General features: G+C 45.0%; 1 protein-coding gene across 1 annotated transcript in view; it reads left to right on the top strand.

Moving 5' to 3' along the window:
- Positions 1 to 5,854: 5,854 nt before the first annotated feature.
- Positions 5,855 to 15,518, top strand: part of IL1R2 (interleukin 1 receptor type 2) — a 34,586-nt gene continuing 24,922 nt past the window's right edge. The window contains exon 1 of the mRNA XM_045445607.1: positions 5,855 to 6,090. Within this exon, the coding sequence (XP_045301563.1) occupies positions 6,077 to 6,090 (14 nt within the window). The 5' untranslated portion in view covers positions 5,855 to 6,076. The remainder of the gene's footprint in view (positions 6,091 to 15,518) is intronic.

The following is a 15,518-nucleotide window of genomic DNA, read 5'->3' as shown; positions in this document are numbered from 1 at the left end:
TCTCTCTCTCTCTCAAAATAAATAAACGTTAAAAAACGAGACAAAAAATAAGTGTTGGTGAGGATGTGGAAAAAGGGGAACCCTCATGCACTGTTGGGAATGCAAACTGGTGCAGCCACTGTGGAAAACAGTATGGAGGTTCCTCAAAAAGTTAAAAATAGAACTACCATATGACCCAGTAATTCCACTGCTAAGTATTTACCCAAAGAAAACAAAAATGCTCATTTGAAAAGATATGTGTCCCCCGCCATGTTTATTGCAGCATTATTTACAATAGCAAAGGTATGGAAGCAAATCAAGTGTCCACTGGTAGATGAATGGATAAAGAAGATTTGGTATGTATGTATATATGTGTATATATACACATATATGTACACGTATATACATATGTGTATGTGTGTGTGTGTGTATATATATATACACACACAATGGAATGTCAGTCAGCTATAAAAAAGAATGAGATCTTGCCATCTTCGACAACATGGACGGACCTAGCGAGTATAATGCTAAGTGAAATAAGTCAGACAGAGAAAGACAAATGCCATATGATTTCACTCATATGTGAAATCTAAAATAAAAAAAACAAAACAGAAACAGACTCATAAATAACAGAGAACAAACTGATAGTTTGAAGGGTGGGGGAGGGGAGACGGGCAAAATAGGTGAAGAGGATTAAGAGGCACAAAGTTATAAAATAAATGAAGTCACAAAGTTGAAGTGAACAGCATAGGAAATATAGTCAATAATATTGTAATAACTTTGTATGGTGACAGATGGTGACTCTATTTACCATGGTGAGCATTTCATAAGGTAAATATCAAATTGCTACGTCATACACCTGAAACTAATATAATATTGTATGTCAACTGTACCTCAATTAAAAATTGAAAAAAAGAGGGGTGCCTGGGTGGCTCAGTTGGTTGAACGTCTGACTTTGACTCAGGTCATGATCTCACGTTCGTGGGTTTGAGCCCCGTGTCAGGCTCTGTGCTGACAGCTCAGAGCCTGAAGCCTGCTTCAGATTCTGTGTACCCTCTCTCTCTGCCCCTTCCGCTCGTGCTTTGTCTCTCTCTCTCAAGAATAAACATTAAAAAATTTAAAAAAAAAGAAAAATTGAAAAAAAGAGAAGAAATTGTCAGCATCAGAGTTACGTGGGGATCATGTGGGTGGGGGGGCTGTTAAGCACCAGTTGCCGAGTACCTCCCTATTTCTGATTTAATAGTCTGGCATGAGGGCTCAGAATGCCATTTCTACTGGGATCTCAGGACGTGCCACTGCTGTTGGTGTGGGCAATACTTTGAGAACTGCTGCCCTAGGGACCTGGGCATGGTTCTCGCTGACACGGGGCTCTCTGCTCCCTGCCCCTGCTGTGCTGGCTCTTCCTTCCCCTGCTGGGGCACTTGCTTTGCGTCTACACTGTCCTGCCCTTTGCTGAGACCCGGGATACTGACAGGGTACAGAAAACAATTTATTTTTATTAAAAAAAAATTTTTTTTAATGTTTATTTATTTTTGAGAGATTGAGAGTCAGAAAGAGAATGTGAGTCGGGGGAGTGGTATGCAGAGAGAGAGGGAGACACAGAATCTGAAGCAGGCTCCAGGCTCTGAGCTGTCAGCACCGAGGTAGATGCAGGGCTTGAACTCAGAGACCGGGAGATCATGACCTGAGCCAAAATCAAGAGTCGGATGCTTAACCAACTGAGCCACCCAGGCACCCCAATGTTTTTTTGTTTTGTTTTTTTTTAATCTACTCTTCTCAACCCAAAGGATTGGAATGCTTCAAAAGGTGTTTGATCTGAAGGGGAAATGGACCCCCCAAATGGGAACCAAGTCCATGGAGGTAGACACATTCGTAAGTGGTTGGGGCATGGGCACGCATTGGTTGGGGCACGCCTGAGAGGTGTGCTTGTAGGGGGAGTCGTTTGCCACCTCTAGGAGTTGGCTAGCCCTTGAGGGCTCAGCAAGGCCCGGATGTCAAAGCCTCATAATACAGATGTTGTTAATAAAGGTCATGGTTAATGAAGGGGAATGGTTGGCCCTGACTTGGCAGGCATAGGAATGGAGTTCCCTGTGGATTCATTTTAAAGTTGTTCTAAAAACACTGTCTCGTCCATAAAATACACATTGCATGTAACTGCCCCATGCTTCTAAGCTCAACCTCTCCCAGACCAGGTTAGGGGGTGTGACCATCACCACCCTTTCCCTGTCCAGTGTATGCATTGTTGCACCGAGGCTAGCTGCAGTGGCATGAGGTCATGGGCCACCCACAGGCCCGAGGGGGCAGAGGCAATTGCTTCAGTAGCGCTGGATGAAGCACCATGTGTAACCACTGTGGATGTCACTTCCTGGGGAAGCTGGAGTGCCAGCCCATGACAGGCTGCTGAGAAGCGTGGATTCTCCTTTGTGATTAATTTCAGTTGAGGCCCTCCTTCCAGCTGCTGAAGGCTGCTGAGCCCAAGTGCTGAGCCTGCTTGTGACGACCTGCCCCAGGGGCGATGAGTGTGCTGGAGGGGTCGGGGCTCTGCATGAAGTGTGCGTGCCTGTCGCAGGCCAGGTGTGTCACTGCGCAGGTGGGGTCACTGTGAGGCCGTGCATTATATAACATGATACACAGATGAAAAGGCGATGGTACCCCTGGGGCCCTGCAGGATGACTCAGGCCCCGTCACCGGTTTTCAGAAGTGTGTCAACCGAAAAAGCAAAATTTTCTATACGTTACTAAGAGATTATTAGAAGGCAGAGAAAGTTCTCATGACTCAAAAAAAGAGCTGTGTGGGAACTAGAAGCCATTATGGAAACTGGGGCTATATTAGGGTGGGCCATGGTTGGGGTGTGAGTGACGGTGGCCAGGAAGGCCATTTGACCTGAGACTTACAGTCATAAAAGGCTGGGGATGGTGACTTGGAAGTTTTATCTCCAAATGAGTTTTATAGATTGCCTTTATTGTGGGTATTAAAAAAAACAAACCAGAACTGGGAGCAAACTTTGTGCTTGTACATGGCTGAACAATCGTCTCCTGAACATGCCCATGTCCGAATTCCTGAAACCTATGGTTATGTTGCCTTCTATGGCAAAAGGGATTTTGCAGATGAGATTAAGGTAATAATCTTCAGGTGGGGAGATTATCCTGGTGTATTTGAGTGGGTCCCAAATATAATCACCAGCGTAACTCACAAACAAAACCCGGGGGGAAGGTGAGGGTGCTGGAGACCTCAGTGAATCAATGAGGACAACCTCTAGAAGTGTATTTTCCCCAGGAGCCTTCAGAAGGAGCTTGGCCCTCCGAGACCCATGCCACGCATCTGACCTCCAGAACTGTAAGAGAATTAATTGGTGTTGTATGGAGCCACTGGTTGTGGTAATTTGTTACAGAAGCAACTGGAAACCCACACAGAATGCATTTACTTCTTTTCACAGATGAGTTAGAAGCCCATTTGCAGTCAATAGTTTAGTTTGTTAGTTTGTTAATTATGTATGGGGATGGGAAGACTTTTCTCTTGCCTCTGTGAATAAGGCACAAGAATATTTTTCTGTTATTGGTCCACTGACCAGAGCAGGCCTTGGAATGTTCAATGACCCTAGGGGCTTGGTGACCATATTGTCTTGAATCCAAATCAAGGATAAGAATGAGTGAATTTATGAGGATAATTTGTCAGAGGCCGTCCCATCAAACCAGGGACAAATAGTCTCTGCTATAATCCATGACACAGTGACCAACACAGATTCTTTGCTCCCTCAAACTCCCTCCTCACTTTTCTGTACCCTCTGGCCTCTACATCACAGGGCAGGTTGGAAGCTTGCCACAGAGGTTTTCAGAAGATTGCTGTCGATTTCTGACCCCAAACAGACTTTGGAAAGGGCTGGGTTCGAAAAATGAAGACTCATTGCTTCAATCCTTGCAATAAACATCCTGGGTGACTTTCACCTCAAACCTCAGAGGATTTCGAGATACTATAGAACATTCTGTGCCTTGTCTATTTCCCATCAGTTGGTGGAGAAATTGAACCAAACACTCTAGTGATAATGAGGAGGGGACAGTGTAGACCATGGATGGGAAAAGGAGGGATATGGGAGGGTCGCCATTTTTCCATGAGTACTTTCAGTGACGGTTGGGTCTGAGGCATTAATTCCTCAAAGGGCTATTCAAGCAATTCTTGTGGCTCCATGATCACACTTTCCCATTGAAGAAGTGAGGTTATGTAAATTCCTCTTTATGGATCACAAGATCAGCAGTTATACTTGACCAAAAGCAGACTGCATGGTTTCACTTCTTCTCTTTGGCTATATTAAGCTGTGGGCTTCCCTGTGCTATTTACCGAATAGGATCCCAGCCAAGGCAAGGTTAGCTGAGGCTGGTATGTTTGGTTGACCACAGAGAGAGTGAGGACAATACTCAATTATTTGCATACCCTTCATCCTGGGATGATGAGGTATTTGGGGAAATTTCCCTGCTAGGGTGAATTTACACCCTTGAAACTACTTGGCTTGACTCAAAATGTATAGCTCACACGTCAATCTAACCATGTCAAGATTACAGAACAAAACCAAACGCTCCCCCTTCAACTGGTCATTGGAGAAAGAATAAGCATGGATACAGTGTAACCTTTACTCTTTGCCCAAGAAACTCCATTTTGGGGGTATTACAGCTTCTATCATGAAATTACATAAATTAATACAGCTTCCTCACCTGTGGTCTCCTTAAGTGCCTAGACCTCAATTTGCAACCACTTCTAAGTTTCTATCTAGGTCCAACATTGTATTTTTCTCAGATTTTATTTACCCAATTTGAGCTGTAGTTCCCTGAAAGTCATCTTCCTTGTTAGCAAAAGGATAAAACAAGGGCCAATGGGCCTTTTTAGCTTTGAGCCATTTGTTCTGGATATGAAATCCCTAAGACTTCTCTAAAAGCATTTCTCTATCTGTCTTTTCACCTGTAAGAACCTGAGTATCTGAGTAAATTAGACAAAATGTGTCATTAAGGTTAGTAACATGGATTTTTAAGGACGTTTGGATAAATGTTCTTTTCCATCCACCAACAGGGGGATCCACATTACACCTCTGCCTACACTATGCAACTTGGCCCAACAGGAGGTCTTGGGGACCCAGAGGGTTCATGTTCTGGCCCCATGCCTTGGTCCCGGCCAGATTTTTACTCTTTCCCATGTGGTTTCGTGTTCATATCAAGGAGGGCACTGGACCCTGGGGTATGTGGAGGGGGCAAGGGTGATGGGGTGGGTGTTCGTAAGCCCATCTGGGCCAACAGCAAGGCAGTGAATCCATCAGGGGCCCTGTGCATCTGAGGATTTGCAGCAGGTCCCAGTGAGTGGGCAATCTCCTGTGGCAGCCACTGGTCTGGCTTACCGCCTCTCTTCCTCCACTCCCACCCCACATGACTCCCTCCTCTCTAACTCCTGGTGGCTGATGAAGGGGATAGAGAAGCCATCAACATAACCTTTGGGCCTGTTAGAGGGAGTTAGGAGACATTTGTTTTGTACAGACATGATTTAGGACCGAATTTCCATTTCCAGCAGACAAACTATTCGGTTTGACAAATTCCACGAATTGTAATAAAGATTTGGAAAGTCACCCCCTTCCTTCACTTAACAATTAGAAATCATATAAGACGGGGACACGGAGAAGCTTAACTCTCCTTCTATCCCAGAAGGGTTCCATGGGGACAGACATCAACTCTCTCACCAGTTAAAGCCCAGAAGACCTCCTTTTCTCTTTGATGGAGCCATGGTCAGGCAGAATACACATCACTTTAAAACCACCTCTCAGCTGGAAGTACGTAAGTTTTAGCGAGTCACAAAAAAATAGGGAAACTTACACACAGTTTCCTTGGCCACTTCCCCAACTGAGTGATCATGCACCCAGCACCATAAGCCAGAGGGTGCTCCCCGGTAAGGAGGGAAAAGGTGTGTTCACAGCCACTCAGTCAGAGAGAGTGACACAAGCCCTATTAGGAAATCCCTGGAGGACGAGGATATAAATCCCTGCCTGGACTGCTGAGTTTCCACTGAAGGTAAAAGTTGGGCCTGGCAGCCTTCCCCAGGCGAGAAGCAACAAAGTCAAAGAATGCAGGGCTGCAGGTAAGAGGATTTTGAGAGTGTGAGGGTATGAGAGAGAAGGAGAAACAGAGAGAGTGAGAGAATGAGAGAGAGAGAGGGAATGACAGAATGAGAGGGAGAGAGAGAGAGAGAGAGAGAGAGAGAGAGAGAGAGAAATCTGAGGCGTCAGGACCCTTGAGTTCCATTTCAGAATGGAACCTCAAGCAGATTTCCTGATGTCTCTGGGTGCCTTCCTGGGTGACATTCCTCATCTCTTTGACCTTCACTTGTGTGAAGGTGACCTTGACCTTCTTGGGCTTCAGTTTCTCTGTCAAAAAAGGGCTGGATCAGAGGGTCTCTGAGGATCTTCCATGTTTCCAAGCAACAGGTAAAATTGGTGCAGAATCCAATAAAAGGAAATTCATAGTTGTAGACAGGTCACCTCGGGGGAGGCTGTGCCTACGAGGCTTACACTGAATTCAGAGGCTTTCTTCTTTGGAAGGTTGGGGAACTTTCTAGTAGGGCATGTTTCCTTTTTAAAAGTGGGTGTCACTCTTCTAACACTGGGGCTTTCAGAGCCGGCTGAACACCAGGACTCTGGGTTGTCTTGGAGGAGTAGCAAGCAGATAGTGGTGGTAAAGTGTGAGCTGTGAGGCTAAAGGGTCTGTGTGTGAGTTCTGACTTTGCCTCTTACTAGCTGTATGATGTCACACCTGTGTCCATAACGTGACTGTCTTTAAACCATTCTGTATTCTAGTGAATAAGGAGTACAATCTGGATAGAGATCATCTATCCAGTGGCCAGCAGCTGGCCAGTAATCAATAGCCAGGAAGCATTAAGCTTACATTTATCCCTTGCTTCATTCTCGTGAAATAATAAAACTAGGTATGATTTTTAAAATAAAGTTAATTTTTATCCCCAATTATAATGAAATACATTGCACAATTTACGTTTAGCCTCTCAGTGCCTCAGTTTCCCCATCTGTAAATAGTGACCTTGGTGAGGAGGATCCCAAGGTAGTGGGAAGAGTAAATGAGTCTGAATCATGGGAAGCACTTGGAGCAGCAGCCTGGCACACCGTGTGTGCTGCCGAGATGTTGGCTCTCACTCTTTGGCATTATCTCCCTTGAATCCCACACCTTTGGAGGCCTTGGCTCCTCATGGAACCCAAGTGTCCTCAGAAGCTCCCAGCTCTGCCATTAGTGTGGTGTGGTCCAGGTCAAGCCTCGTCTCTGTCTGGGTTTCCTCTTCTATAAACAGACAGTTGAGTGACCTGACCTGTCAAGCCCCCGCCTCCCCCCCACCCCCCAGCTGCTCAGGGCCTGTGATGGGATGCTGCTTCCTGCTCCTCAGCTCACCCCATCCCACCAAGTTCACCCTTGCCCTGGCCCATCTCTCTGAGCTCTGCCATCTCAAGGGGGGCAGTGGGTTCCATCCCACCGGTTCGGTGTGGTATTCCCACACACACAACTGGCATCTCATTACAGTCACATCTCATTACAGTCTTGTCCATTTCCATTGCATTTTCCCACATTTTAGCTTCTTTGGTTACCCTAAGAGGCAAGCAGGAAACTTGGGTAGCGTCAGAGGAGCTGTGAGGATAGTCTCAGCTGCCAGGGAGCACCTCCCAAGTCCTGCCAGCAGGTGTCCCCTCAACCTCCTGGCTCCCACTGGACCTCACACCCCAGCTGTTGCACGACAAACTACTGTGTGATTAAGACCCTCAGGCCCTGTTCCTCCTCCCTCCCAGGCTAGCAGAGTCCGTGTCACATAAAAACGCAACTGACAAATGGCAGTTGTATGGGTTTAGGTTGCCTTTTTATGTTATCATCAGCTGCTTTCCGTATGGGGGCACATGGTCAAGACAGAGACGTTGGCCAGTGCTTCTCAAACCTGAGGGTGTACCTGTACCCCTGGGGTTTAGTAAGCACAGACTGCTGGATCTGTTCAGATTTCTGATTCAGTACTTGTGTGCAGAATGTCTGAGGACTTGCATCTCTGAGCAGTTCCCCGGTGATGCTGATGCTCCGGGTCCGGGGACCACACTTTGAGAACCACTTCTTTAGGCAACAACAAGAAGTTTTACACCCAGTGCAAACTGACCAGGGAGTTGTTTCAGGACAACAACATTTTGAGGCCATTTTCAAAACAGCTCTCAGAGACCCACTGGGTTTGACATGAGTACCAGAGGCCAGAGGTCTTAAATAGGAGAATTCTTTTAACGGATGGACACATAATCACAGAAGGAACAAGAGGTATCTTAGTGTCTGAATCTTGACCTCAGGCTCCTATCAATTTTGTTCTTCACTAATGAAGGAACATTGCTTAACATAGGAAGGGGGTGGCAAAGGGCAGCAAAAAGATGAAAGGAATATGGAAGCTTCTGTGGCCAGGTGATGGGCCAAACCCAGTGGGGTCACAAGGAAAATGGTGATGGTGCTGTTAATACTCTAGCATCTCAGAGACCCTACTCCAGTTGTTTTCAGCCCTGGCCAAGTGTTAGAATCAGTTGGGGAGCTTTTAAAAATCTCTGTACCTGGGACCAATTACATTATTAACGTCGGGGGCTGGGACCCAGGCATTAGTAGTGTTTAAAGTTTTCTAGGGGTGTCTGGGTGGCTTAGTTGGTTAGGTGTCTGACTTTGACTTAGGTCATGATCTTGTGGTCTGTGAATTTGAGCCCTGCTTTGGGCTCTGTGCTGATACTCAGAACCTGGAGCCTGCTTTGGATTCTGTGTCTCTCTCTTTCTTCACCTTCCTTGCTCACACACTCTCTCTCTCTCTCTCTCTCTCAAAAATAAATAAACATTAAAAGAAAAATTTAAAACTTTTCAGGGAATTCCAATGTATAACCAAGGCTGAGAGCCACTGCCCTATTCTGTCCCTTATACTCCTTACTGTCCCACCTCTATTAACTATTCAGGGACTAGCTCAACTTCAAACTCTGTGTTCTGAACCTGTAACTTATCTGATGAATCTCAGATTAATGGGCATTTGACTCACCAGTGGTGTGAATAGGAGAGAAGTCTGAGAATCTGTATTAACCTCCATCCAAACGTTTCTGAAACATACTTTGGTTAAGAACCTCTGTTTCATATTGAGCATAAATAGTTTCCTAAACATGAGGAGGTAGATGATTGTGATATTTGATTGCAGGGCCAAAAGAGCCCAATTTAGAACCTTGATATTATCTTGCTATGTGACTTAGACACGTACCTTAGTTTCTGCACATTAGTTTCACTCATCAGATGACAGGGATGGGTTAGGGAGCAGAGATTCTTTGCTGTTGTTAAGGATCTCTGGAAAGTATTCATACCACCCACATTTGTCATGAAATGTCAAGGGGAAATTCAAGAATACGTGGACTTAATTGGGGATTTCAGGCTTGAGTATATTCACAGTCCAGGCAGTAAATCAACTCTGTGAGTCTGTGAGTGATAGGGCTTGTGGCCAATTGGAATAAGGTTGTCCCTTGGGAAAGAAATTCAGTGAAAAGTAATACCAACATTCTGGCTGAATAATGCTTACTCACAAGCTGAATTGGCCCAGACCCTAGTTTGTGATTCACGGACTAGCTTTGACAACTTCTGACAATACGATCACATACATCCTGAGTTATGGCAAATCCTGGCCCCACCACTTTTATTTGTTTTTCCATAGAGGAGTAAGGAACTCTTCTTGTAAGCCTCCATGTCTTCATCTCTAAAACAAAAATAATAATATGTAGCTCATTACACGTTGGGGAAATTAAAAGAGCTTTGCCTACTGCTTGGCATATATTGATGTTCAGTAAATGTTAGCTAGTATCACCATCTTCTATATCATCATCAGATTATGTGACTCTGACAGCAAAATTTCAGAAACTGCTCTGAAGGCCTGGAGTGATCAGGGCATGGGAATTTAATATAAGCTGTGCTCTCACTCCATGTAGACCTCTGCCTACTTTATTTAAGGATGAACCAATCTAAAGATCAATGCTTCTCAATCACCTAGAAATCTCGTTAATATGCCCATAATTCTGATGCCTGAGACTGAGGTGGGGCCTGCAATTTCACCTCTCTTCACAAGTGATGCTGCTGGTAATGGATGACACTTTGAATAGCAAGGCTTCAAAACATTTGGGACAAGGTTTTCTTACTTGGAAGAAGCAAGGAAGAAGTGAAAGCAAAGCTGTGGATAGTTCCTGAATTTTCTAGAGCTAATATTCATCAGAATGTTTTTTTAAATGTCTATGGTAAGCAGAATCCTAAGACGACCCCCACTGATCCAGGTCCTTGTATATCCCCTCCCCTGAATGAGAAGGGAATATAAGAATGTAATGATTAGGTTTACCTTGTACCACAAAGGTGAAAGAATTTTGCAGGTGTAATTTAAGACCCTGACTAGTTGACTTGAAGTTGATCAAAAGGAGTTTTCCTGGGTGTGCCTGATACAACCAGGTAGACTGTATAAAAAAAAAAAAAAGTCTAGAGGTCAGAGTCAAGAGGTCAGACATACATGACGCAACATCCGATATTGTTCTATTGGCCTTGAGAAAACAAACTGTCATCTTGTGGAGGTGGCCATGAGGCCGGAAATGGTGGGTGGCCTCTAGCTGCTGAGAGTGGCCTTGGCTTACAACTGGCACGAAAGTGGGGACCCCAGTTGTACAATCAAAAGGAACTGACTCCTACCAAAAACCGCTTGGAACAGGACCCTGAGCTTTGATAGTCTGCTAGACCCTGAGCAGAGACTTTATCCAAGCTGAGACCAGACATCTGACCCACAGCAGTATGACTAACGAATGGGTGTTATTTTAAGTCACCGAGTTCATGGTATCTCTACACAACAATAGAAAACAATTATAATTGTTGTGCATATCATTCCAAGTTAGAGATAAACCTAAAACATCTCAGTAGCTTAGTACAACACAAGTTTCTTTTGCTCATGCTATCTCATTGTCATTGGTCAGCTGTGTGAGACTGTGGATGGCTCGCTGTAGCCACTTGAGGACATTTTCAAAAGAGAATTCATGAAGACCATCTGTTAGATTGTTTTGACATGAGTGCTGGGGTGGGAAATAGATGTTTCTCCTACTTAACAGAAGGAGAAAGACATGCAGAGACAACTGAGTGGATCCATGGATGGAAGTAGATAGACCTCAGCCTCCTATCAGTATAACCTGATCATCCTATGTGGCCGCCGTCAATAAACAAGGGCTCAGAGAAAGAGTGCTGGAGGGTAGGCACCAGAAGTGAAATGCTTAGTGATCCATATCCTTCCTACTTACTTTACATGGCTATAACCAGTCATGTGACTATGCCTAACTTCAAGGGTAGAGAGAAGTGAAATTCTGTGTGTATCCAAAGTAGAAAAGTTCCAGATATTGGTCAGCGTGAGTCTGTCTACCACAGCATGTTGCTCAGGTTGGGAGGAAGCAGGATTTCAGACCGTCCAGCTTCATGGATCTCTTCTTGACAAGGCGGCTGGGCATCGCAGGGCTGAAAACAGCCAGAGGGGTTAGTGTGTGAATGGAATGCTTGACCCCAGCCACAGAGGACAGCAAAGGACTCCCTGGTGAGACTTTTTGGGTCTGTGGAAAACCCAGTAAGTCTGGGCTTTAGTGGGCTTTCTCATGGCAATGGATTTCCCCAGACGGTATAGATAAAAATCATTTGAGTTTTTTTTTTAAATGTTTTATTTATTTATTTTTTTTTTTTGAGACAGAGAGAGACAAAGCGTGAGCAGGGGAGGGGCAGAGAGAGAGGGAGACACAGAATCCAAAGCAGGCTCCAGGTTCTGAGCTGTCAGCACAGAGCCCGACGCGGGGCTCAAACTCACAAACCGTGAGATCATGACCTGAGCCGAAGTCGGACGCTTAGCCACCCAGGCACCCCAAAATCGTTTGAGTTTTTAATTGTTTGTTTTCGCTTGACTTTTCTCTGCTCTCATGGACATGCTGGACACAGGGCTAAGGAAAGCTGCCACCTTCTGTGACCCTCAGAGGACAAGCCATCCTGGCTGGGCACATTTTCCAGGGAGTGTAAGATGATCTTTCAATGCATAAAGAGAAAAACCCACCATTTTTGACAACTTAATTTTGGAAGGAACTCTTTCTAAAATATATGTAGCATGGTGAAACTTTATACTCACTACAAATTGATGCTAAAAATTGTACCTTTAATCACTATTTTAATAAGAATCTCATTTGGTCTTGAGGCCCCTTTTCATTAGGAAAATGTCATCCCCATCTTGCTGGCTCACATTTGCCTCTCTTGGATTTATTCAGTCTCTTTTGGGTGGAGCTCAGGCTTTCAGAGTTTCTCACCTCCTAGCCAGGAAGGAGTCTGACAATAGGGAGGCCATGTCCTCAGGGCAGGATGGGAAGGGTGACAGTCCACACCTGATGGCCTGAGGACTTCACTGGTTTCCATGGAGATGTCTCTGGATGGGATGGTCATGTAGTGTCCTGCTGAATCTACTGCTGAGTTCTGTGGCTGGGAAAACCCATGGTCTGATCTTGCAGCTGGGTCAGAGCCATGACAATGGCTACCTTGGGTCCACTGTGCGCCTCACTGGCTCCATAGGTTCTCTGTGTCTTGGCCATAGCCACGTTTCTCTCCTGGCTTAGACTGGCCACTTGTGCAGATTATACTTAGAATATTTAACAACCAGCAGGGATGAACGAACATCAACCAATTGGAATGGATGCTGTAGTATTTGTTGCTGGACCAAGAGGATCTCAGGGGAGCCCCAGAAAAGCCATGGTAATAGAGGGTGGAGAGCTCAGGGCTTAAGGATGTGAAATTTACCACCTGTTGGGGGTATGTTTCCACATTTGGCCACACTACTCCTCATGGACTGAATATCTGGCAGTCTTGGCTTCAAGTCACCTCGTCTTTCATCATGTCAGCCCCATAGTAGCCCAGATCTCAGTTTACCTCCCGTTCTCCACTGGAAGCACAGGGGAATATCTGGATCTCTTCTCCATCAGTGAAGAACTCAATCTAGCAGGGGACTAACCCTTGCATCCCTCTACCTGAACATGCCATGCCATTATTTCCCTTCTTCCTTAGCACCCCCACTTGGTCAGGATGCCTTGCTTTACCATGGTGGGGTTCCTCTGGAGACCCAATTTGAAAGCAGAACAAAAGTTTCTCTGCTCTCAGTTGCTCCCCCACCCCCATCCCTTCTACCGTGTGTCTCAGGAGCATGCCAATATGCCTACTTGCTCTTGTGGTTTTCCTCCTTTCACCCTGGAGCCCCCAAAGCCTTTTCTTCTACTTCCCCTTCCTACCAGGAAGGAATATGTCACATCCACTTCCTTCCCTCCTTTCTGGGGAGGGTTTTGCTCTTCCCTTTTCTTTGGGCTATCGTGGCAGAAGAATTGGAGATGGCAAGGAGAGAAATACAATGGAATGTGTCACCCTGACACTGTCAGTCAGGCATAGTGAGGTGGAGGGACCATTGATGTCTGCTCTTAAAGATCCTTGATTGAAGTACTCTGGTTCTTGCAACTGTCTTCATATTTTTCTTTTCTTTTTTCCTGCATCTCTCTTAATGTTTTTCTGTCTCTTGTGTCATTGGGCCATCAGCTGTCACTCGCTTCTCTGTACATTTTCTTCTACCAGTACAGTCCCTCTTTCTAATTTGCCACCTCTAATCTGCTTTTGATGAAGTGTTCTGGTCACATATTGCTGCGTAACAAAGTGCCCCAGAATTTAGCAGCTTATAACAAACATTTTATTATAATTCACATATTCTGCAGGTCATGAATTTGAGAGGGACTAAGCTAAGCAATTCTTCTACTCCATGTGATTTGATTGGGTTCAAACAGTGGTGCTCAGCTAGTGAAAGGACTCTTCTGGAGAGTCTAAGAGGGCTTTACTCACATGGATGGTGTCTTTGAGGGGATTCCTATGAGGCCAGACATAGCTGGAACTGTCAACCATATTCCCTACATGTGGCCTCCTTTGCAAGGTGGTCTCAGAGTAGTTGGACAGTTTACATGGTGGCTGACTTTCCCCAGAGTAAGCATCCCAAGGAAACTAGGTGGAAGCATTTACCCAGCATTATTTTGTTGGTTAGACACAAGTCCCAGGCTGGCCCCATTCAATGGAGGGGAGTTGGACTCCAATTTGTGATGGCAGAGTGCACAATCACATCATAGAAGACCACGTAAGATGGGAGATACTGTTGTGGCCATCTTTAGAAAATATAATTGCCACTCTGAGAAGTGATAATACTCTATACGCAACCAGAAACAGGTTCTGTGAGAGAGGTGAAAAGCTCCTTTTGTGAGTAAAATATACATGCCTTTGTGCCAGGATCATATTGCTCTCTTTCAGCTGTTCAGATCATTTTGTCCTTGTTTCCTCTGCCCACCTTATTTCAGATGAATAAGTTCTCTGAATGACTTATTTCAGATGAATAAGTTCTCTGAATGACTGTGTGGTGTTTATTACATACACTCAGATTACAAGAGGTTGAAAGCCACATTCGGCTTAAAGGGTTTGCTTCCTGTCCCATGCCAACACACAACAAACATTACCCAGTGAGTAGCCCAGTGGAGCTAGAACTCCCATCCTCAGAACTCAGAGGTCTTGAATCCTGGCTCTGCTGTTTTCTGGCTTTGGGACTTCTGCAAGTGAATTGATGAGATTTGGTGGTTATCTGACTAAGGCCCCTTACTTCCTGCTTTAGAAACTGGAGCTGTGCCCACGGCCAGAGCCTAAGTGCAAATCCACACTGACTTTGAATCCTAGGGTTTTACAGCTGAAAGAGACCTGGGAGCTTTCAGCAGCTCAGTCCTTGTATTTATTTTAGAGATGAAGAAACTGTGACCCAGATTGGGTAAATCTCTTAGTGGCTTGCCTAAGATCACATAGCTAGTTAATGGTAGAGTGAATCCAGCTTCCAGAAATCCAGCTTCAATCTCCTGCTCTAATGTGCTTAAAGACTTTACCGCTAAGATGTCGGTTTGAATGAAAGCATCAGAATTCCATGGTAGGCTTTCAATGTGTGTGTGTGAATGTATTTACAATTGTGTGTTTACATGTTAAACACACTTCTTTTTTTAAAGTTTATTTATTTAATTTTGAGTGAGGGAGAGAGGAAAAGAGAGAGCATGCATGCACGCACAAGCACTGGAGGGGCAGAGAGAGAGGGAGAGAGAGAATCCCAGTCTTCATGCTGTCAGCACAGAGCCCAACTCAGGGCTCAATCACACAACTGGGAGATCACAACCTGAGCTAATATCAAGAGTCAGACACTTAACTGACTGAGACACCCAGGTGCCCCAAACATTTTTCTATAATATGGATTTAGGCATCAGGTTTATTGATTCCATTAGGTAAAGTTGAAAACCACTCTAATGTAGCAACTGGTATTAGGTAAGTTATTGACTATGGTACCAGAAAGTTCTCAGGCTGTGAGAGGGACCCTTAGTAGGAGTTAGTAAGAATGCAGGTGGTGGAAACTCTGACTTCTAA

This window comes from Leopardus geoffroyi, chromosome A3, assembly GCF_018350155.1.
Source record: "Leopardus geoffroyi isolate Oge1 chromosome A3, O.geoffroyi_Oge1_pat1.0, whole genome shotgun sequence".
In the NCBI taxonomy this organism is placed as follows: domain Eukaryota; kingdom Metazoa; phylum Chordata; class Mammalia; order Carnivora; family Felidae; genus Leopardus; species Leopardus geoffroyi.
This window is presented reverse-complemented; position numbering and strand designations above follow the sequence as displayed.